Source organism: Prinia subflava, chromosome 8 (assembly GCF_021018805.1).
Source record: "Prinia subflava isolate CZ2003 ecotype Zambia chromosome 8, Cam_Psub_1.2, whole genome shotgun sequence".
In the NCBI taxonomy this organism is placed as follows: Eukaryota; Metazoa; Chordata; class Aves; order Passeriformes; family Cisticolidae; genus Prinia; species Prinia subflava.
Window position 1 is genome coordinate 15702287 of NC_086254.1, and position 20927 is coordinate 15723213.

At 51.3% G+C, this 20927-nt stretch overlaps 1 protein-coding gene across 2 annotated transcripts in view; it reads right to left on the bottom strand.

Annotated features, from left to right (window-relative positions):
- Positions 1 to 894: 894 nt before the first annotated feature.
- Positions 895 to 20927, bottom strand: part of UPF1 (UPF1 RNA helicase and ATPase) — a 32329-nt gene continuing 12296 nt past the window's right edge. The window contains exons 7-24 of one of the 2 annotated variants that reach the window (XM_063403395.1): positions 20205 to 20289; positions 19968 to 20066; positions 19647 to 19764; positions 18699 to 18858; positions 18481 to 18599; positions 17359 to 17523; positions 17066 to 17180; positions 16182 to 16325; positions 14472 to 14685; positions 12465 to 12582; positions 10601 to 10757; positions 9571 to 9713; positions 8686 to 8860; positions 7980 to 8061; positions 6072 to 6233; positions 5753 to 5970; positions 5310 to 5432; positions 895 to 3934 (exon numbers count right to left, since the gene is read on the bottom strand). In XM_063403395.1, the coding sequence (XP_063259465.1) occupies positions 5313 to 5432; positions 5753 to 5970; positions 6072 to 6233; positions 7980 to 8061; positions 8686 to 8860; positions 9571 to 9713; positions 10601 to 10757; positions 12465 to 12582; positions 14472 to 14685; positions 16182 to 16325; positions 17066 to 17180; positions 17359 to 17523; positions 18481 to 18599; positions 18699 to 18858; positions 19647 to 19764; positions 19968 to 20066; positions 20205 to 20289 (2394 nt within the window). In that variant the 3' untranslated portion in view covers positions 895 to 3934; positions 5310 to 5312. The remainder of the gene's footprint in view (positions 3935 to 5309; positions 5433 to 5752; positions 5971 to 6071; positions 6234 to 7979; positions 8062 to 8685; positions 8861 to 9570; positions 9714 to 10600; positions 10758 to 12464; positions 12583 to 14471; positions 14686 to 16181; positions 16326 to 17065; positions 17181 to 17358; positions 17524 to 18480; positions 18600 to 18698; positions 18859 to 19646; positions 19765 to 19967; positions 20067 to 20204; positions 20290 to 20927) is intronic. The other variant, XM_063403396.1, reaches the window with a different exon arrangement.

A 20927-nucleotide genomic window follows, 5' to 3' on the forward strand; every position in this document is an offset into this window, starting at 1 on the left:
TTTGGGGACAGGGCTTGTGTTGGGTGGCCAAATGCACTGGAGGTTTAGCCTAAAAAAATGGAGATTTTGCCTAAAAAAAATGGAGATTTTACCTTAAAAAATGGAGATTTTACCTAAAAAAATTGAGATTTTACCTAAAAATTTGAGATTTTACCTAAAAAGAAGTCCCCTGGGAGCCCTGTGCCGAGGGCAGGATCCTGCAGGGGGCTGAGGGAATCCAGAGCGGGGTCAGCGGCATCTCCTCCCCTCCCAGCCTCATTAGTCAGTATTAATTTACCTCATTTGCAAATCGATGAGCCCAGGCTGTCCCTGCTGTCCCTTGAGTGTCCCGGGGCGAGGGCAGAGCACAGAGCTCTGCACGTTTTTGCTTTTTTGGGTTATTTTGGGTCGATTTTTGTGTTTTGTGCAGCCCCAGGGCCTCTGTGGTGTCCCCGGGCTCTCCAGGAGGGGCAGCAGGGCCCAGTTTGGGCCATTTCCCATTTTTTGTTCACTCCCAGTGGGGCTCGGGCTTTTCCCAGCTCTGGAGCCCCTCCTGGGCTGTTCCCAGTGTGTAAAATCACCAGAGAGAGCCTTCCCTGCCACCTCTGGCATTTGGGGGGACTGAAAAGGAATCCGAGTTAACTTGAATTTTCTTTATTTTGAACTGTGAAGGCGCGGTGCAGCTTTGGGTTCTGTGGGGTTTTTTTGCTGTTTCCCTGCTGTGTCTTTGAGGTCTGATGAAGTTTTCCCATCTCCTCCCCCCGGGGGAAGCACTGAGGGTTTGTTTAACCTCTGGGGGGTCTCCTGTGATGTTTTTTTGTTGTTTTAACACCCAAAATGTGGAGCTGAAGACCGAGCCTGGAGCAGCTTTAGCTGGATTCACATTCCCACATCCCCACCCTGCTCCTTTCAGTGTTTTAAGGGCTTAACCCCGGGCAGTTAATTCTGATTTTAGAAGAAAACCTCCAAGTATTCCTGGGTTTGGGGGGGAGGGAGAGCCAGGACAGGACCTGGGCTCACCCTGGCCTGAGTCTGTGCCTAGGCCAGGCCTAAACCCCGGCCCAGACCCAGCTTTGAGCCCCAGCCCTGAGCCTGGCAGGGCAAAGCCATTTCTGCATTTCCTGCAGGCCAGGGGGAAACTTTTCCCAAATCCTGGGGCTGGAAGCTTTTCCTAAACCCTGGGGCTGGAAGCTTTTCCCAAATCCTGGGGCTGGAAGCTTTTCCTAAACCCTGGGGCTGGAAGGTTTTCCCAAACCCTGGGGCTGGAAGCTTTTCCCAAATCCTGGGACTGGAAGGTTTTCCCAAACCCTGGGGCTGGAAGCTTTTCCCAAATCCTGGGGCTGGAAGCTTTTCCCAAACCCTGGGGCTGGAAGAGGGTGGGAGGCGCTTCCCAGTTTCCCCAGTTGTCCCAGTTGAGTTGCTCACCCCCCCTCTGCTATGCACACCCCCACTTTTGTACTAGTCTCGTGTTTAAAAAAAAAGTAATAAACTTGAAGTTTATACAATCAGACTAAAGCTTTAATGAACGTTGCATGGTTTCCTCATTGAAACTTAGGGGCCACCTTGAATGCAAGAGCTGTTTATTCATATTTTTTTTTATTGATGACAAACAGGTTTTAAAACAAAACTGAGACAAAAAAAAAATTAATTAATTAAAAAAAAAAAGAAGAGTTTTAACAACGTGCTAGCACTGATGTCTGGATTTGTAAAACTCAAAAAGAGTTTGAACTGCTACAAAAGGAAAAAAGCAGCACGAAGCAGAGGCAAGCATTCCCAGCAGTGAAATCAAGGGTGAGGGGAGAGGAGGGGGCTACAATACTCATGGATAGCTTTGCACAGAGGGGTTCAGCTTAAACCTACCCGAAAATTCTACGCCACTACGCAGCCTACGAAGGAAAAAAAATTAAAAAAGCCCTTCGGCAATGTTAATAAATAAAACAAGTCCATCTCACGAGGAAGGAAGGTGGCCTGTGTCTCCATTCTTTCACTGTTTTAGAAGTCTAAACTCTGGAGGCTTTGGATGAGTTAAAGAATGGGTTTTTTGTGAGTTTTTTGTTGTGGTTTTTGCAGTTTCTGCAGCTCCCCCCGGGGCTGGGGGAGCAGGTCCCTCCCGGGCTGGGGGTGCTCCACACCACGGCTGCTCTGGGGGCAAATCCAGCAAATCCAGGGCAGGGATGTCCAGCAAGGACAGGGATCAAAGGCTTTCCCCCCTCCCCGGGTACAAAAACGGGCTCTGAGCTGTTTGAAGTACATTCAGATGAGAGGTATTTTGAGTTTTCCCCCCCAAAAATAAAACAAGGACTAGAAACACTTGGAGCCCTTTGAGTGTAAAGCTTAACTCCAGCCTGAGGAACACCAGGGATCAACCTCTGCTGCTGCTGCTGCTGCTGCCAATTGGGAGGTAGAGGTGACTCGAATTCGAAAAGCGGGGCTGGAGGAACCAATTCTCTCTCTGTGCTGTCCCTAAAGAAGGTTCTGACACAAATGAAAAGCTCCCAAGTGCTCCCTGTGAGTGTCTCAGGCTCCTCCTCGTGGGCTGTGCTCAGTCCTGCTCCCCAGCTGGGCTGGGAACTCTGCGTTTCACAAAGTCCCTTCCCAACCTTTTTTATTTTTGTTTCTTTCCCCTCCCTGAAAACTTTGCTTCAACACCTCGCTCTGCCCCTCTCCTGCCTTCAGCACCCCAAAGCCTGACCCATCCTCCCCAGTTAAACCCAGCTCTGAGGCCACCACCTTCCACCACCCGCCTGCTTTGTCCGTTTGTCCATCCTGCTCTTCCTTCCCGGCCAAAATAATCCCCAATTTCCGCTGCTCCTGCCCCGAAATGGGGACCAAAGCAGGCCTGGCTGCACCTTCCCTCCAGGGCCGAAGGGCACAGGAACCCGTCCCCTCTCAAGCACAAAGTTCATCTGACAGAAAGGCTGTTTGTTCACAGAGTAGAGTCCAGACATTGCCAATTAAAGCGTACAGAAAACACTTCTGAAACCCTCCTGCTCGAGCACGCAGGCTCCTCTCACTCTAAACTGCTATCCCATGTAGGAAGAAGAGGCTGATTGCTGCAACTTGAAATCACACTGAAAGTTCTCAAGGATGGTGCTCTAATTTTTGTTTGAAACTTTTTTTTTTGGTTTTTTTTAAAGTTTTTTTTTTGTTGTTTTTGTAATATAAGCTTCTCAGAACAAGGATCTAAATCTCCCAGGTCCACCACTAAGAATTCAGAGACAAAACTTCTTAAAAAATTCAGTGCTCCTGTTTTTTGTTTTTTTTTTGAAAGAATCTCTTTAAAACCACCTCGTTCAGAATGTGGGCGACACGATGACAACAAATTTCAGAGCCAGTGTTGGACAACAAAACCTGCACCTCAGAGTTGAGCAGCAGCTGGATTTCTGCTTGGCTGGCTGTCACCCAGGCAGGGACTTCCTCTCTATTTTTTTATTTCCCCCCCTCTCTCAGATACTCTGCTTCTAAAATGGAACCACTGAAACATTTTGCAGAACGAGCCCAACTCTGAGATGAGGGTTTTCCTCTCCCCGTGTGCTCTGAAAGGTTTCCATGCCCTCTGCTCGCAAAGAGAAGTATGGAATGAAGTGAAACCTGCTTTTTTAAGGCCCTTCTCCGGAGCTGGGGGTGACTGGGGGAGCAGGGACTGAGCTGAGCTCTCCTTTGGGGTGAGGTCCTTCCCTCGAGGCGCCAGCCAGTCCTTCAGGGCTCTCTCTCCTCTCGTCAGTCTCCTTGTCTCAGTGAGCTCTAGCAGTGGCTCTCTCGCGCGCTCCTCTCTCTCTCCTCTCTCTCTTCTCTCCTCTCTGTTGGTTGGTTTCTTTCTCCTGTTGCTCTCACACAGTGGTGCTTCAGTTTTAGCAGTGGAAAACAGGTATCCATTTTATTTTATTTTTTTTATTACCCAGAATAAAATGCTGATGAACTAAGCTCCACGCAAGCTTAGCTCTTCTTCCTCAACCTGGGGGCAGAGGGAGAGCTCGGTTAGGGGGGTCCCTGCTCAGCCAGGGAGGGCTGGATCAGGGGAGTTTAATTCCAGCTTAAATCGGGGAGGGGAAGGGTTAAATCAGGGGAGTTTAATTCCAGCTTAAATCGGGGAGGGGAAGGGTTAAATCAGGGGAGTTTAACTCCAGCTTAAATCAGGGAGGGGATGGGTTAAATCAGGGGAGTTTAACTCCAGCTTAAATCAGGGAGGGGATGGGTTAGATCAGGGAGGGGATGGGTTAAATCAGGGGAGTTTAACTCCAGCTTAAATCAAGGAGGGGACAGGTTAAATCAGGAGAGGGGATGGGTTAAATCAGGAGAGGGGATGGGTTAAATCAGGGAGGGGATGGGTTAAATCAGGGGAGTTTAATTCCAGCTTAAATCAGGGAGAGGATGGGTTAGATCAAGGCAGGGGACACCTTAAATCAAGGAGGGGGACACATTAAATCAGGGGAGGGAACAGGTTAAATCAGGGGAGGGGACGGGTTAGATCAGGGGAGTTTAATTCCAGGTTAGATCAGGGGAGTTTAATTCCAGCTTAAATCAGGGGAGTACAATTGCAGCTTAAATCAGGGAGGGGATGGGTTAAATCAGGGGAGGGGATGGGTTAAACCAGGGGAGTTTAATTCCAGCTTAAATCAAGGAGGGAACAGGTTAAATCAGGGGAGGGGATGGGTTAAATCAGGGGAGTTTAATTCCAGCTTAAATCAGGGAGGGGATGGGTTAGATCAAGGCAGGGGACACCTTAAACCAAGGAGGGGGACACATTAAATCAGGGGAGGGGACAGGTTAAATCAGGGGAGTTTAATTCCAGTTTAAATTAGGGGAATTTAATTCCAGTTTAAATCAGGGGAGGGACAGTTTAAATCAGGAGGAGGGACAGCTTAAACCAGGGGAAGGAACACTTTAAATCAGAGGAGGGGACAGTTTAAATCAGGAGAGGGGATATTTTAAATCAGGAATGGGGACAGTTTAAATCAGGGGAGGGATAGTTTAAAGCAGGGAGGGGACAGTTTAAATCAGACAAGGGACAGTTTAAATCAGACAAGGGACAGTTTAAATCAGAGAAGGGACAGTTTAAATCAGACAAGGGACAGTTTAAATCAGACAAGGGACAGTTTAAATCAGACAAGGGACAGTTTAAAGCAGGGAGGGGACAGTTTAAATCAGACAAGGGACAGTTTAAATCAGACAAGGGACAGTTTAAATCAGACAAGGGACAGTTTAAATCGGGGAGGGGACAGTTTAAATCAGGGAGGGGACAGTTTAAATCAGACATGGGACAGTTTAAATCAGACAAGGGACAGTTTAAATCAGACAAGGGACAGTTTGAAGCAGGGAGGGGTCCTTACACTCTAATACTGTGACAGTCCCGTCACTCCACCATGTTGATATGCTCGTTCCCCCTGGTAAGTTGAGTCCTGTGACAGCGCCACGTCAATCTGGGATTTAAACTCATCACCAAGGTAACTGTCCTGGAGGGGGAAGCACAGGGACGCCTCAGTGTCCGTGTACAGCTCAAATGAAAAGCAGAACGTTAATGATAAAGCTGAGAGCGTTTTGGGTTTTTGAAACCTGCTTTTTCTGGCGCAGAATTTCCCCAATTTAAAGGTTTTTTGAGCTGCTCTTTTCACTTTCATGCCCCCACCAGAGCAGGGTGTAAAAGCTGCAGCTGAGTCACCGGGAGCAGTTTCAGTTTCATTTCCCCTCGGGGAGGAGGAGGAGGAGCTGCAGGCACGGATGGCCCCAGGAAAATGAAAATAACCCACGGAAAATGAAAATATCCCGCGCTCACCTGGGATAACTCCGGCTGGGAGAGCCCAGGCTGACTCATCTGTGAGGGCTGGCTCATGGAGATGTAGCCCTGCGTCAGGGGGCCCTGGGAGAAGGGCTGGGACACCACGTCCTGGCTGGCCTGGCTGTTGGGGAGGTTGGACTGGCTCGTGCCAGGGATCCCAAATCGGTTTTTCTGCCGCCCGCCACGGCCCGTCTTCCCTTTGGGAGCCCCACGGCCTGCAGGAGAGTGCAGTGAGGAGTTTCACAGGTACAAACCCATTTTTTTCAGGCAGTTTGATGCCTCCCAGGTGGCTCCTTGGCCATTTTTCCCCCCTTACCTGCAGCGGGGCCGTTGGCCTGGCCGAAGTAGCCCGGGGGCGGCATGGGGGGCATGACGAGGTTGAAGGGGATGGGGATGTTCATGGCAGTGACGTGGCTGGGGCCAGCACTGATCATCCCGATCTGGTCGTGGGTCTGGAAGTACATGTTGGACGGGCGCCCTGCGAGGAGACACCAGGAGTGAACAGTTCAGTTCTGGGCAGAGGAGACACGAGGATTGAACAGTTCTGGGCAGAGGAGACAGGAGGATTGAACAGTTCTGGGCAGAGGAGACAGGAGGATTGAACAGTTCTGGGAGGAGACACGAGGAGTGAACAGTTCTGGGAGGAGACACGAGGATTGAACAGTTCTGGGCAGAGGAGACAGGAGGATTGAACAGTTCTGGGCAGAGGAGACAGGAGGAGTGAACAGTTCTGGGAGGAGACACGAGGAGTGAACAGTTCTGGGCAGAGGAGACACGAGGAGTGAACAGTTCTGGGAGGAGGAGACACGAGGAGTGAACAGTTCTGGGAGGAGGAGACACGAGGAGTGAACAGTTCTGGGAGGAGACAGGAGGATTGAACAGTTCTGGGCAGAGGAGACACGAGGAGTGAACAGTTCTGGGAGGAGACACAAGGAGTGAACAGTTCTGGGAGGAGACACGAGGATTGAACAGTTCTGGGAGGAGACACGAGGAGTGAACAGTTCTGGGAGGAGACACGAGGAGTGAACAGTTCTGGGAGGAGACACGAGGAGTGAACAGTTCTGGGCAGAGGAGACACGAGGATTGAACAGTTCTGGGAGGAGACAGGAGGAGTGAACAGTTCTGGGAGGAGACACGAGGAGTGAACAGTTCTGGGCAGAGGAGACACGAGGATTGAACAGTTCTGGGCAGAGGAGACACGAGGATTGAACAGTTCTGGGCAGAGGAGACAGGAGGATTGAACAGTTCTGGGAGGGAGACAGGAGGATTGAACAGTTCTGGGCAGAGGAGACACGAGGATTGAATAGTTCTGGGTGTTTCCAGGTCAATCCCCAGCCCTGGAGCAGGGATTGGGAGAGGAGGAGCTCCCAGGGGGCAGCAGCGTTTGGAAATGCCCTCAGTTCATGCTCAGCCCCACAGCTCCCCCTCACAGCCCCCTGAAATCTGAAATCTGAGACCCCTGAAATGCCCCTCACACCCCTTTCCCCCTCACAGCCCCCTGAAATCTGAAATCTGAGACCCCTGAAATGCCCCTCACACCCCTTTCCCCCTCACAGCCCCCTGAAATCTGAAATCTGAGACCCCTGAAATGCTCCTCACACCCCTTTCCCCCTCACTCTGCACGTGCCAGGGTGGGATTCTATTTACAGAGAGCAAAATCCAGGCTGAAGATTTCTCAGCCTTCAAATTCATCCCAAACGTTTTCAAGTTGTTAAATTAAATCCCAATTATTTCAGCCTCAAATTCATCCTGAATATTTTCAGTCCCTAAATTAATCCTGAACATTTTCAGTCCTTAAATTCATCCTGAGCATTTTCAGTCCTTAAATTCATCCCAAAGCATTTTCAGTCCTTAAATTCATCCCAAAGCATTTTCATTCCTCAAATTCATCCTGAGCATTTTCATTCCTTAAATTCATCCCGAACATTTTTGGCCTCAAATCCATCCCAAGCATTTTCAGCCTCAAATTCATCCCAAACCTTTTCAGCCTTTAAAATCCATTCCCAACATTTTCAATCCTCAAACTCATCCCCAACATTCTCAGCCCTCAAATTCTGTATTTTTCTGTAATCTGAAGTTTAAACCTTTAACAAAACCCAACATTTCCACAGGTTTAAAAGCTTTTAGGACGTTTCCCAGTTTGAAGTGTGTAAGATGTGACCCCTCAGGGGTTGGTTAGGGGAAAATTCAACCCCTGGCAGTGAATTTTGGGGATTTTCTTTACCTTGGCTGCTGCGGTCGTAGACGGAGCCGGGGATGATGGCCTCACGTGCATCATACATGGCAGTGGTCATGAAACGGGCGCCCTGCAGAGATTGGGGGATCAGACATTCAACCTTGGGGTTTTTCCCCACAAAAACCTTGCACTGCAACCTCAGTGGAAGAGATTTTGGGTAAAAATCTGTAAAACTCCACGGATTGCACACAAGCGTTGAGGAAATGGATTCATTCCAACATAGAAAAGCTTTCATTATTATTTCAGCCACATCCTGAACAGCTAAAGTAAGATTTTCCAGCAGCCTGTCCCAAAGTGTGAAACATTTGATGAGTTTTTAGTCTGTTCTGAAGCCCTGATAATTCCCTCGCCCCATTCTCTGTTTTGTGGTGGCTGCCAAACTCCCCCAATAATAATTTATCTTAAAAATCAAATATAAAACTTGCAGCTTGAGGGTTAAAAGTGAATTTTCCCTTTCTGCACACAGCAGTTCCTTCATTCCATTCACCTCGGGATTTACCCCCTCCTAAACCCCTGCAATTAAAAAGAAATCACCGAGTTTGCTCAGCCTGGGGACAGCAGCAGTGAAATCACGCTGCACCAAAAGGCAGCAAAAATGGAAAACCTCCGGGGGTGTGACGCTGTGTGGGGGCTCACCCCACCCATCAGTGATTAATTAACCCATCAGGGGCTAATTGTCTGCTGGGGCACTCACGGGGTTGATGGTGTTGACGAGCTTGCGGGGTTTGCTGAACTGCATCAGGCTCTCGCGCAGGTTGTTCAGGGGCCCCTCCACCAGCACCTTCTGCTCCTTGTAGTAATTGAGGAGGTGATTCCAGAGGGGCTGCTTGGACAGGGCTTTGGGGTTGCCCACGATGATCACCCCGTACCTGTGGGGGCACAGCGTGAGCTCGGGGATCTTCAAACCTCAAACCTCCCTGGGTTTTCCCTCTGGGAGCTGCAGGAGCCACTGGAGTTGTTATAGGCATCGTTCCAGATGTGGCCCAGCAGCTGGAAGGGGATTGCTGCAGGAATTGCTGCAGGAATTGCTGCAGGCATTGCTGCAGGAATTGCTGCAGGAATTGCTGCAGTTTCTCCTGCAGCACCAGCTCCCTCCTTCAGGCTTGCTCTGTGTTCAAGCAAAGCCCCCGTGGTGGTTCTGGAGCTTGGGAGCTCCAGGGGAGCCAGGCAGCAGTGCTGGGTGCCAGCTCAGCCTCTGGGGGATCAAAGCTGTTAAAAAACAGCAAAATGGGCAAAAAGTGCTCGCTGGAAGTGATAAAGAGGCAGATGAAGGGAGGGATCTGTGCTGGAAACGGGGAGGACGTGGTGACTCCTCAAATTCACTGATGCCAGACGGTGACAGCGGATGAGGTGAGGAGATAATTAAAAATGGCACAGAATGATTGGGGCTGGAGGGACCCTCAAACACCCTCCCAGCTGCTCCAGCCTGGCCTCGGGCACCTCCAGGCACGGATCAGCCACGGCTTCTCTGGGAATTCCACCCCAGCAGGGCAGAATTCCCTCCCAACGTCCCACCCAGCCCTGTGGGAAGCCATTCCCTGTCCCTGTCCCCTGCCCCTGTCCCCTGCAGTCCCCTCACCTGGCTCGGGTCAGGGCCACGTTGAGCCTCCTGGGGTCGTTGAGGAAGCCAATTCCCTGGTGCTCGTTGGCCCTCACGCACGACAGGATGATGAAATCCTTCTCCCTGCCCTGGAAGGCGTCCACGCTGGCGATTTCCACTTCCTGCAAGGCAGAAAACACCTCAGGCACGGAGGCAAAACAGCTCTGCCACCACCAGGCACTGCCAAGGGCCCTGGCCACGCGCTGAACCCTCCATCAGCTGAGAAAAATGTTGTTTTTGGAGTAAGAAATGATTTGGTAATTCCTCTGGGCACTGAGCAGCTTCCCCAGAGGGGAACAGGGAGTCTCAGTTTAGGAGAAATTCCTTTCATGTTCAGAACTTTATGGTTCTCCAAAACTGTGCAAAGCAGCTCTTTGCTGAGCGTGTTGCCAAAAAGTTCTGGCTGTTCCAAAATTCTGTAGGATGAGAGGTCCAAATTAGCTCTGAGCAACCTCAGTGAGAGGGACACATCATTCCTGGCACAGGGAAAAATATTTCCACCAAGCTTCCCTGCAGTGAAAACACCGCTCAAGTTCTCAATCTTGCAAAACAAGATGATGTTAAAGACAGAATTGTCCTGTTTGTAGCAGCTCATTTTTCTGTTTGGTGGAGGAGTTCCACTGATGGCAGGATGTGTTCCCAAGCCCATAAATCCTGTGGCCACCAGGATTTATTTGCTTGGTTTCCTGCACGTCCCTTGGCGTGGAGGGATGATGAAGGTTTTCCACAGTGACCTCTCCCTCCTGTGCCTCAGAGGATTTGTTGGAGCCTTTTCCACACAGATTTGAGCAGGGTTTCCTCCTTTCCCTATTCCCATTGGTACCTCCTAACTCTCCTCCTTGATTTCAACCCAAACCACTTCAAAACAACAACAAAATCCATCGATATTAACCAAAACCACCTCGAAAATTCAAACAGCGATCCCAGACCGAGCCTGACGACGGAATAAACAAAATTAACCACAGAAATCATGGAGAATTTCCCAATCTGTGCCTCTGGGCCCCAGTACCTGGTAGAGCTTGGTGTGCAGGGAGCCGCTGAACTGCATGTACTGCACCAGGTAGGAGCGCTGCCCCTCGTAGGGGGTGATGATGCCGATCTGGTCGGGCTTGGCCCCAGCCTTGAGCAGTTTCGTGGTGATCTTCTCCACATTGGCAGCCTCCGTCCTGCAGGGGCACAGCCACGAGGGGCAGGGATCACTTTTTTAGTCATTTTCTGGGATTTTAAAGCCTCCCACGTGGGGGTGCTCCATGGAAAATCTCGAGCACCGCAGTTAACTCGGGTGCAGCTCCTCTCTCAGGAGGAATCTGGGCCAAACCTTCTCAAAGGCCTCACAAGGACACAGATTTCACCACCAGCTCCTCAGAACTGCACAACAAACAGCAAAACCTCCTCAATTCCTAACGGAATTTCTTGCTGGAGGTTAAATGTACGCGTGGAACTTTTATAATCAACATCATTCTCAGCATCCCCCACACGCTTCAGCTGCTTTATCTTAAAGCTTTAAATATCGAATGTTTTGAATGTCAGTGCCCCCTATCAGGCAGCCATTGTGCTGTTTGTCTGTGCACAATCTGCTTCACTGTATCCAGTCTTGCACATGCTGCTCAGGAAACAGACTGCAATTAAAAATATCTCAGCTGATTTTTTTTTCTGTTTCACAACTTGGGCTGGTTTCCCTGCCAGGCACGTGAACAATCACGACCCAAGAGGAGCAAATTTTGAAGTTTATTTGTTGAAAAAGAAGGTGGAATGTGCAGAAAAAAAGGACAGAAAAAATAAAAGAGTTCATTTCCATCGTTTTTGGACTAAATCTGAGATTTAGGATTCTGCTTGAGGAGTTATTGGAATTCAAAATGTGACTTGATCAGCATTTCTTGCTGGCCCAAATTTATCCACATGAGGCATTTTATCATGTCCTGCTCCTTCTACACAAAAAAACTCCTCACAACAACCCCAGGGAAGAACTCACAACAATCCCAGGGAAGAACTCACAACAATCCCAGGGAAGAGAACTCCTCACAACAATCCCAGGGAAGAATTCCACACAACAATCCCAGGGAAGAGAATTCCTCACAACAACCCCAGGGAAGAACTCACAACAATCCCAGGGAAGAACTCACAACAATCCCAGGGAAGAACTCCTCACAACAACCCCAGGGAAGAATTCCACACAACAATCCCAGGGAAGAGAATTCCTCACAACAATCCCAGGGAAGAGAACTCCTCACAACAATCCCAGGGAAGAGAATTCCTCACAACAATCCCAGGGAAGAGAATTCCTCACAACAATCCCAGGGAAGAGAATTCCTCACAACAATCCCAGGGAAGAGAAGAACTCACAACAATCCCAGGGAAGAGAATTCCTCACAACAATCCCAGGGAAGAGAAGAACTCACAACAATCCCAGGGAAGAATTCCACACAACAATCCCAGGGAAGAACTCACCACAATCCCAGGGAAGAGAAGAACTCACAATCCCAGGGAAGAGAAGAACTCACAACAATCCCAGGGAAGAACTCCTCACAACAACCCCAGGGAAGAATTCCACACAACAATCCCAGGGAAGAGAATTCCTCACAACAATCCCAGGGAAGAGAACTCCTCACAACAATCCCAGGGAAGAGAACTCCTCACAACAATCCCAGCCCAGCTCTGGGCTGAGGGAAGAACTTCACAAAACAATCCCAGCCCAGCTCTGGGCTGCTCCCACTCCTTTTTCTCCTGCTTTGCTGTACAAGGAGCCCAGGGAAATCCAACTCTGCAGCCCCTGATGGAAGCTTTTCCCAGAGCAGCCAAGCTGGATTTATTCCCTCAGGGATCCCCAGCCCTGCCCTGCACACCAGGCCGGGTCAGGGCTGGGCTTTGCTCACCTGTTCAGGTAAGAGGTGCCCGAGCTGGCGATCTCCTCCTGGCCCTGGGTCACGTAGAAGAACATGGGTTTGTCAGGCTGGGGCCACTGGAAATCGAAGCCTTTCTTCACCCTGTCAGCTGAGGAGCAACAGGAGCGTGTCAGGAACACTGCTCAGCAATTTCCATATCAAAGCTCCTCAGAATGCAGCGAAATGCAGATTTTTTATTAAAAATCCAAACCTAGTGAGGGAACGCTTGCTTTGATCCCTGCTGGAGGTTTGCAGCTCTCCCCAAAGGCTCACAAACCTTGAGTGTCACTCTCTTTTCACATGAACATTTTAACAGAAAATCTTATTCCTTCTCCAGATTGTTCCAACAGCACCAACGCCTTCCAGGCCATGGAAACAGAAATGAACAGGGCTGACCCCAAAATGAACAGGGCTGACCCCAAAATGAACAGGGGTGACCCCAGAATGAACAGGGGTGACCCCAAAATGAACAGGGCTGACCCCAGAATGAACAGGGCTGACCCCAAAATGAACAGGGCTGACCCCAAAATGAACAGGGCTGACCCCAAAATGAACAGGGGTGACCCCAGAATGAACAGGGCTGACCCCAGAATGAACAGGGGTGACCCTAAAATGGACAGGGCTAAGCCCAAATAACCAGGGCTGACCCCAAAGGAACATGACTGACCCCGAAATGAACAGGAAGACCCCAGAATGAACAGAGAGGACCCCAAACAAAGTCAGTTAGGTTTATACTATGTAAAGAGAACAATTCTGTGTGCCTCCATGGGAGTGCCACCCCTGCAGCGCCCACACCCTGCCCTGCAGGGACCCCCTCATTGTCCCTTACCCGCGGTGACACCGTTCTGCAGGGATCCCTGCTCACCCAGTGCCACCCCTGTCCCACAGGGCCCCCCGGCTGTCCCTTACCCGTGGTGACGCCATTCTGCAGGGACCCCAGCTCACCCAGTGCAACCCCCCCAGTGCCACCCCCGTCCCACAGGGCCCCCCGGCTGTCCCTTACCCGCGGTGACACCGTTCTGCAGGGGATCCCTGCTCGCCCAGTGCCCACACCCTGCAATGCCCACACCCCGTCCCTGCAGGGTCCCCCTCATTGTCCCTTACCCGCGGTGACACTGTTCTGCAGGGATCCCTGCTCGCCCAGTGCCACCCCTGTCCCACAGGGCCCCCCGGCTGTCCCTTACCCGCGGTGACGCCGTTCTACAGGGGAGCCCTGCTCACCCAGTGCCACCCCCTTCCCTGCAGGGTCCCCCGGCTGTCCCTTACCCGTGGTGACGCCGTTCTACAGGGGATCCCTGCTCACCCAGTGCCACCCCCTGCCCTGCAGGGTCCCCCGGCTGTCCCTTACCCGTGGTGACGCCGTTCTGCAGGGGATCCCTGCTCACCCAGTGCCACCCCCTGTCCCACAGGGCCCCCCTCATTGTCCCTTACCCGCGGTGACACTGTTCTGCAGGGATCCCTGCTCACCCAGTGCCACCCCCGTCCCACAGGGTCCCCCGGCTGTCCCTTACCCGCGGTGACACCGTTCTGCAGGGATCCCTGCTCACCCAGTGCCACCCCCTGCCCTGCAGGGCCCCCCGGCCGTCCCTTACCTGCGGTGACACCGTTCCACAGGGATCCCTGCTCGCCCAGTGCCACCCCCGTCCCACAGGGCCCCCCTCATTGTCCCTTACCTGCGGTGACACCGTTCCACAGGGATCCCTGCTCGCCCAGTGCCACCCCTGTCCCACAGGGCCCCCCTCATTGTCCCTTACCTGCGGTGACGCCGTTCTGCAGGGAGCCCTGCTCGCCCAGTGCCACCCCCCGTCCCTGCAGGGCCCCCCGGCTGTCCCTTACCCGCGGTGACGCCGTTCTGCAGGGATCCCTGCTCACCCAGTGCCACCCCCTGTCCCACAGGGCCCCCCTCATTGTCCCTTACCCGCGGTGACGCCGTTCCACAGCGATCCCTGCTCGCCCAGTGCCACCCCCGTCCCACAGGGCCCCCCGGCTGTCCCTTACCCGCGGTGACACCGTTCTGCAGCGAGCCCTCGTAGAAGATGTTGGAGGGGAAGGCGCTGAGCGCGGGGTGCATGCGGTACTGCACCTGCAGGCGGATGGGCCGGATGCCCAGCACCACCAGCCGCTCGAACAGCGACTGCGACAGCCCCGCCTTGGCCGCCTTCTTGCACATCACCACAGGCCCCAGCTGGCAGTGGTCACCCACCAGGATCAGCTGCGGGGACAGGGGACAGCTCGGGTTGGTGGCTGGGATTGTTAAAAATTTCCTACTGGAAAATGCAGGAGCAGGATTTGGGTTTGGGGGATCGTGAGTCGCACCCAGAGCCACCCCTGGGACGCCTCCCACCATCCCAGGGCCTGGCACTGGGCACTGCCAGGGATCCAGGGACAGCCACAGCTGCTCTGGGAATTCCAGCCCAGCCCCTCACAGCCAGGAATTCCTGCCCCATGTCCCACCCAGACTCCCCTTTTCCAGTTTAAATCCATTCCCTGTGTCCTGGAATTCCATCCCTCATCCCAAATCCCTCTGCAGCTCTCCTGGAGCCCCTTCAGGCTCTGGAAGTGGCTCCAAGGATTCCCTGGAGTTTCTTTTTCCAGCCTGGCTTTGAATCCCTTCCCAGTCTCCCATCCACCCCTGCCCTCTGGCAGTGGGAGCCATCCCCTGTGTCCTGGAATTCCATCCCTCATCCCAAATCCCTCCCCAGCTCTCCCCTTTCAGGCTCTGGACTCTCCCTGGAGTTTTTCCTCTCCAGCCTGGCCTTGAACACTCCCAGGGATGAGATTCCAGCTTCTCTGGAATCCCAGCCCCTCCCCTCCCTCACAGGCAGCGATTCCCCCTAAATATAAAATCCAAACCCACTCTCTGTCAGTTTAAACCATTCCCTGACACGTTAGGAATTAATTATTCCAACTTGTGATAAACTTCAGCTCTCCCCAAAGGCTCAGAAACCTTTAGTGTCACTCTCTTTCCAGATAATAATTTTAATATAAAATCTTATTCATTCTCCAGATTGTTCCAACAGCACCAGGCCATGGAAACGGAAATGAACCAGGCTGACCCCAAAATGAACAGGGGTGACCCCAAAATGGACAGGGGTGACGCAAACCAAAAAAGAGGATTGACCCCCAAAATGAACAGGGCTAACCCTAAAGGAACAGGGCTGATCCCAAAATGAACAGGGCCGACCCTAAAATGAACAGGGCTAACCCTAAAGGAACAGGGCTGACCCCAAAATGAACAGGGCTGACCCTAAAATGAACAGGGCTGACCCTAAAATGAACAGGGCTGACCCCAAAATGAACAGGGCTGACCCTAAAATGAACAGGGCTGACCCCAAAATGAACAGGGCTGACCCCAAAATGAACAGGGCTGCCCTAAATGAACAGGGCTGCCCTAAATGAAGAGGGCTGCCCTAAATGAAGAGGGCTGGCCCCAAAACAAACCAGACTCATCCCAAATGAGCAGGGCTAACCCCAGGTCACCAGCACTAACCCCAAAGAACTCAGCCAGGTTTATGTTACGGAAAGGGAACACTTCTGTGTGCCCCCAGCGTACCTGTGGCTGCCCAGCGCTGCCCTGCCGTGCCCCTGTCTCACCTGCCTGGCCCCCAGCCCCTGTCTCACCTGCCGTGCCCCTGTCTCACCTGCCGTGCCCCTGTCTCACCTGCCGTGCCCCTGTCTCACCTGCCTGGCCCCCAGCCCCTGTCTCACCTGCTTGGCCCCCAGCACCACGGGCACCATGCACTCGGGCTCGGTGGCCTGCGTGCTCTCGTCGATGAGGATGGAGCGGAACTGCATCTTGGCCAGGCGCGGGTCCCCGGCACCCACACACGTGCAGCAGATCACATCGGCGTTCTGGGCATGGGACAGGGGTCAGCACGGGCTGGGGAACGGGGGAACTGGGGGGAACTGGGGGATGAGAGGGAACTGGGGGATGGACTGGGATCTGGGGAATGAGGGGGAACTGGGGGATGAGGGGGAACTGGGGGATGAGGGGAACTGGGGCTGGGCTGGGAACTGGGGCATGAACTGGGAACTGGGGCTGGGCTGGGAACTGGGGCATGAACTGGGAACTGGGGCTGGGCTGGGAACTGGGGGATGAACTGGGAACTGGGGCTGGGCTGGGAACTGGGGCATGAACTGGGAACTGGGGGATGAACTGGGAACTGGGGGGGCTGAGCTGGGGCTGAGTGGGCACTGGGGGCTGAGTGGGCACTGGGGCAGCAGCACTGCAATGGCTGCAGGGATTTGGGGCAGTAGCAGGGATTTGGGGTGGCAGCACTGGGATTTGGGGTGGCAGCACTGGGATTTGGGGCACCAGCACTGGGATTTGGGGCGCCAGCACTGGGATTTGGGGCGCCAGCACTGGGATTTGGGGTGGCAGCACTGGGATTTGGGGCGGCAGCACTGGGATTTGGGGCGGCAGCACTGGGATTTGGGGTGGCAGCACTGGGATTTGGGGCGCCAGCACTGGGATTTGGGGCGCCACCACTGGGATTTGGGGCGCCAGCACTGGGATTTGGGGCGCCACCACTGGGATTTGGGGCGCCAGCACTGGGATTTGGGGCGCCAGCACTGGGATTTGGAGGCCTCACCATGAGCAGCTCCCGCTCCGCCGTGCGCTTCAGCGCCCGGTAACGCTTCTCATCAGCAGAGGAAAGCTCTCCAGTCTCATCCTTCAGCTGCTGCAGCTTCTGAAGCTCTGGCATGCTGAAAAAAAAACCCCCAAAATTCTGCTTTACACCCCAACCATCTCTGTAGGGTTGCAGTGAAAGTGATTTTTGACTAAAGGAAATCAATCCCATCAAGTGAACAACGGTGACAACACCCCTGAGCTGGCCTTGGGCACACCATGAGCACTAAAATGGAGGTTTTCCCTCAGGCTCACCTGTCCATGTTCCTGATCTGGTTGTGCAGGGCCAGGAAGGACACGGGGGAGTCGATGGCCTCGCGGCTCTTGGCACACAGACGGACCACCTTGAGGCCAGTCTGGTGGATCTTCTCCGTCAGCTGATCCACCGCGATGTTGCTGGGGGCACACACCAGCACGGGCCTGGAAAAACCCGCCAAAAGTCAGGTAAAAACAGCCAAAAAACAGTCCAAAAGTCAGGTAAAAACCAGCCAGAAGTCAGGTAAAAACCAGCCAAAAGTCAAGTAAAAACCAGCCAAAAGTCAGGTAAAAAACCAGCCAAAAGTCAGGTAAAAACCAGCCAAAAGTCAGGTAAAAACCAGCCAAAAGTCAGGTAAAAAACCAGCCAAAAGTCAGCCCCAAAGTCAGGTTAAAACCAGCCAAAAGTCAGGTAAAAAACCAGCCAAAAGTCAGGTAAAAAACAGTCCAAAAGTCAGGTAAAAAACCAGCCAAAAGTCAGGTAAAAACCAGCCAAAAGTCAGGTAAAAAACCAGCCAAAAGTCAGGTAAAAAAACCAGCCAAAAGTCAGGTAAAAAACCAGCCAAAAGTCAGGTAAAAAACCAGCCAAAAGTCAGCCCAAAAGTCAGGTAAAAATCAGCCAAAAAACAGCCAAAAACCAGCCCAAAAGTCAGGTAAAAACCAGCCAAAAGCCAGTCAGGTAAAAACCAGCCAAAAGTCAGCCCCAAAGTCAGGTAAAAATCAGCCAAAAGTCAGCCCAAAAGTCATGTAAAAACCAGCCAAAAGTCAGGTAAAAACCAGCTAAAAAACAGTCCAAAAGTCAGGTAAAAATCAGCCAAAAGTCAGCCCCAAAAGTCAGGAAAAAACCAGCCAAAAGTCAGCCCAAAAGTCAGCTAAAAGTCATCCAGAAATCAGTCAAAAGTCAGCCTAAAACCAGCCCAAAAGTCAGCCCAAGACCCTCAATAAGCTGGACTTTTCCCTACTAGACTTACAATAAAACATAAATAATAACACATCCCCTACAAACACGCTGGGGAAGGGTATTCTGTGCCAGTCTCCCCAGAAAATACAGCTCAGAGACACAAATGTTTTTGCTTTTAAAGCGAAGGTGACTCTGCAGTGAGCCAGGCCAGCAGCTCTCACCCGTTGCCCTGCCTGGCCAGGTGGTACACGATGGTGGCCGATGTCACCGTCTTCCCAGTGCCAGGGGGACCCTGGATAAGGCTCAGAGGACGCTGCAGGACGGTCTTGACAGCATAAACCTTCAAAATAAATTCAATTTCGTTGCTGTTTCACACTCCCAGCGCAGCATTTCGGTTGTTAAAACTCTGTTTATCAATATTTCTGCCAGGTGAGGGTACCTGAGAGTGGTTGAGGTCGGGGAGCCCCTGGGCTGTGAAGCGTTTTGGCAGCTGGCATTTGATGATGACATCTTCCACCTCGTGGCCCAGCAGTTTGTGGTAGATGTAGCCAGACACCGAGGTCTCGTCCACTGCAAAGGTTTTCAGGGCACTCTGCATCCTGGAATGGAGGAAAAGAAGGGAAATTATTCCTAAAAATCAGTGTGGCCTCAAGGGGAGCACCCACGGGTGTCCTGCACCAGGTACCGGACACAAATGGGAAAGAGAAAAGCCCAACACTCATTAACAGAATTAAAATCATAAAAATTCCACTCTGAGAACACAGATTTTGCTTTTTCCCCCATGTGAACATCCCAGAACAATCCCAAAGGAATGCCAGCCTTTGGTGACAGAATCTGTGACAATAATTCAAGGTTCAAGAACCTGTGACAGGAATTCAGGTGCACATTTGAAGAAAAATTTGCAGCCACAGAGAATAAAATAATAGAATAAGAAGAGATAACAATAATAGGATATACTACTAATAATTTTAAGATATTATTAGGAAATAAATTTAGGAAATGATAAGGGAATTCTAAGAATAGGATAAGAAGCCAACTCCTGTCTTACCAAACACAGACTTGGCTGAAGCCCGTGGGCCTCACAGCCAAATTTTGATATTTTAACTGTTTAAAGCAATTTCAGGAAGCTGAACTATAAAACTGGTTTTTTCTTGTGTTTCAACTATTATTAAACATAATGTAAACGTCTCCCTTGGATGTCTTTACAACAAACCCTCCAAAAAGAGAAAAATTAGCAATTTTATGCCATTAATTCCATTTCTAGCCTCTCTGAACCGGGTGCTCAGCACACACTCAGATTTCTGATGGGTGGTGCCAAAGCAAAATGATTTTTTTGTCGTTCAAAACCCCTCAGTGAGGGCAAAGAACAAAACCTGACAGCCAGTACCTGTCAAAGGAGGTGGATTTCCACACAAAATCCACCTGGAAGTTGTGAGTGACCTCCACAGGAGCTCCCACGCTGCTCCTCAGCTCGATGGCGATCTCATCACCATAATCTGTAGAACCTCGTTAAGTAGTAATTTCGAGCAAAAATTTGAAGTTTATTCTCCCCAATTTTTTTTGTGATTTTCTTCGGTGAGCCCCCCCCCCCGCCCCGCCCACGACAGATTTTAAATTAGCAGAGAATTACTTTTGGACATAATTAACGGCTTGTTAATGACTCCAGCTGGGGCCTGGCCTCGCTGAGGGCTCTCCAAGTAAAGGATACTATCAGGAACTTTGATTACGTGCCCAATTCCTTTCCAGAGCGGGGCCAGGTCTCCCTTGTACCTCAGGCAGATCTCATCTCCCTGCATGAGGCGCATGTCTGCAAAGGAAAGAGAAAAACCAGCTCTGAACACCCCCAGAACCCTTCCAGAGCCAGCCCAGGGTGCTCTGAAGGCTGATTTTGGTCAGGAGGCAGAAATAAAAAGCCCTGAGGAAGGGGCAGTGCAGGTGTCCTCACCTGAATCGGTCTTTGGCAAAGTGAAATAAGCAATTCTCTTCTTGTTCAAGCCCAGGTCCCACCTGACTGTGATGTTATCTTGGGTCTGAGGGGAAAAAAATAGCATCTATTATTTTCTAGAAGTGCTGTTTGCCAACCACCACAGTCCTGAGCCTCAAAACAGCGGAGAAATTACAAAACCTGCTATTCCAATGTCACCAAAACCTGTATTTATTCCTGAATTTACTCCTGAATTTACTGCTGAATTTACTCCTGTAGTTACTCCTGAAGTTACCCCTGAAGTTACTCTTGTATTTACCCCTGTATTTATTCCTGAATTTACCCCTGAATTTACCCCTGAATTTACCCCTGTATTTACCCCTGAATTTACCCCTGAATTTACTCCTGAATTTACACCTGAATTTACCCCTGCATTTACCCCTGAATTTACCCCTGAATTTACCCCTGAATTTACTCCTGAATTTACTCCTGAATTTTCCCCTGTATTTACCCCTGAATTTACTCCTGAATTTACCCCTGTATTTACTCCTGAATTTACTCCTGCATTTACCCCTGTATTTACCCCTGAATTTACTCCTGAATTTATTCTGCTCTAAGAGGCAATGATGAGAAGCAAAGTCCTGCTCGCCAGCTGTGAAATTCTCCCCCATTTCAAACACCCATTAAATGTTTCCAGGATTCCCATTTCCCTGCCAGGAACTGCAGGGGAACAGAAAAAGCTGC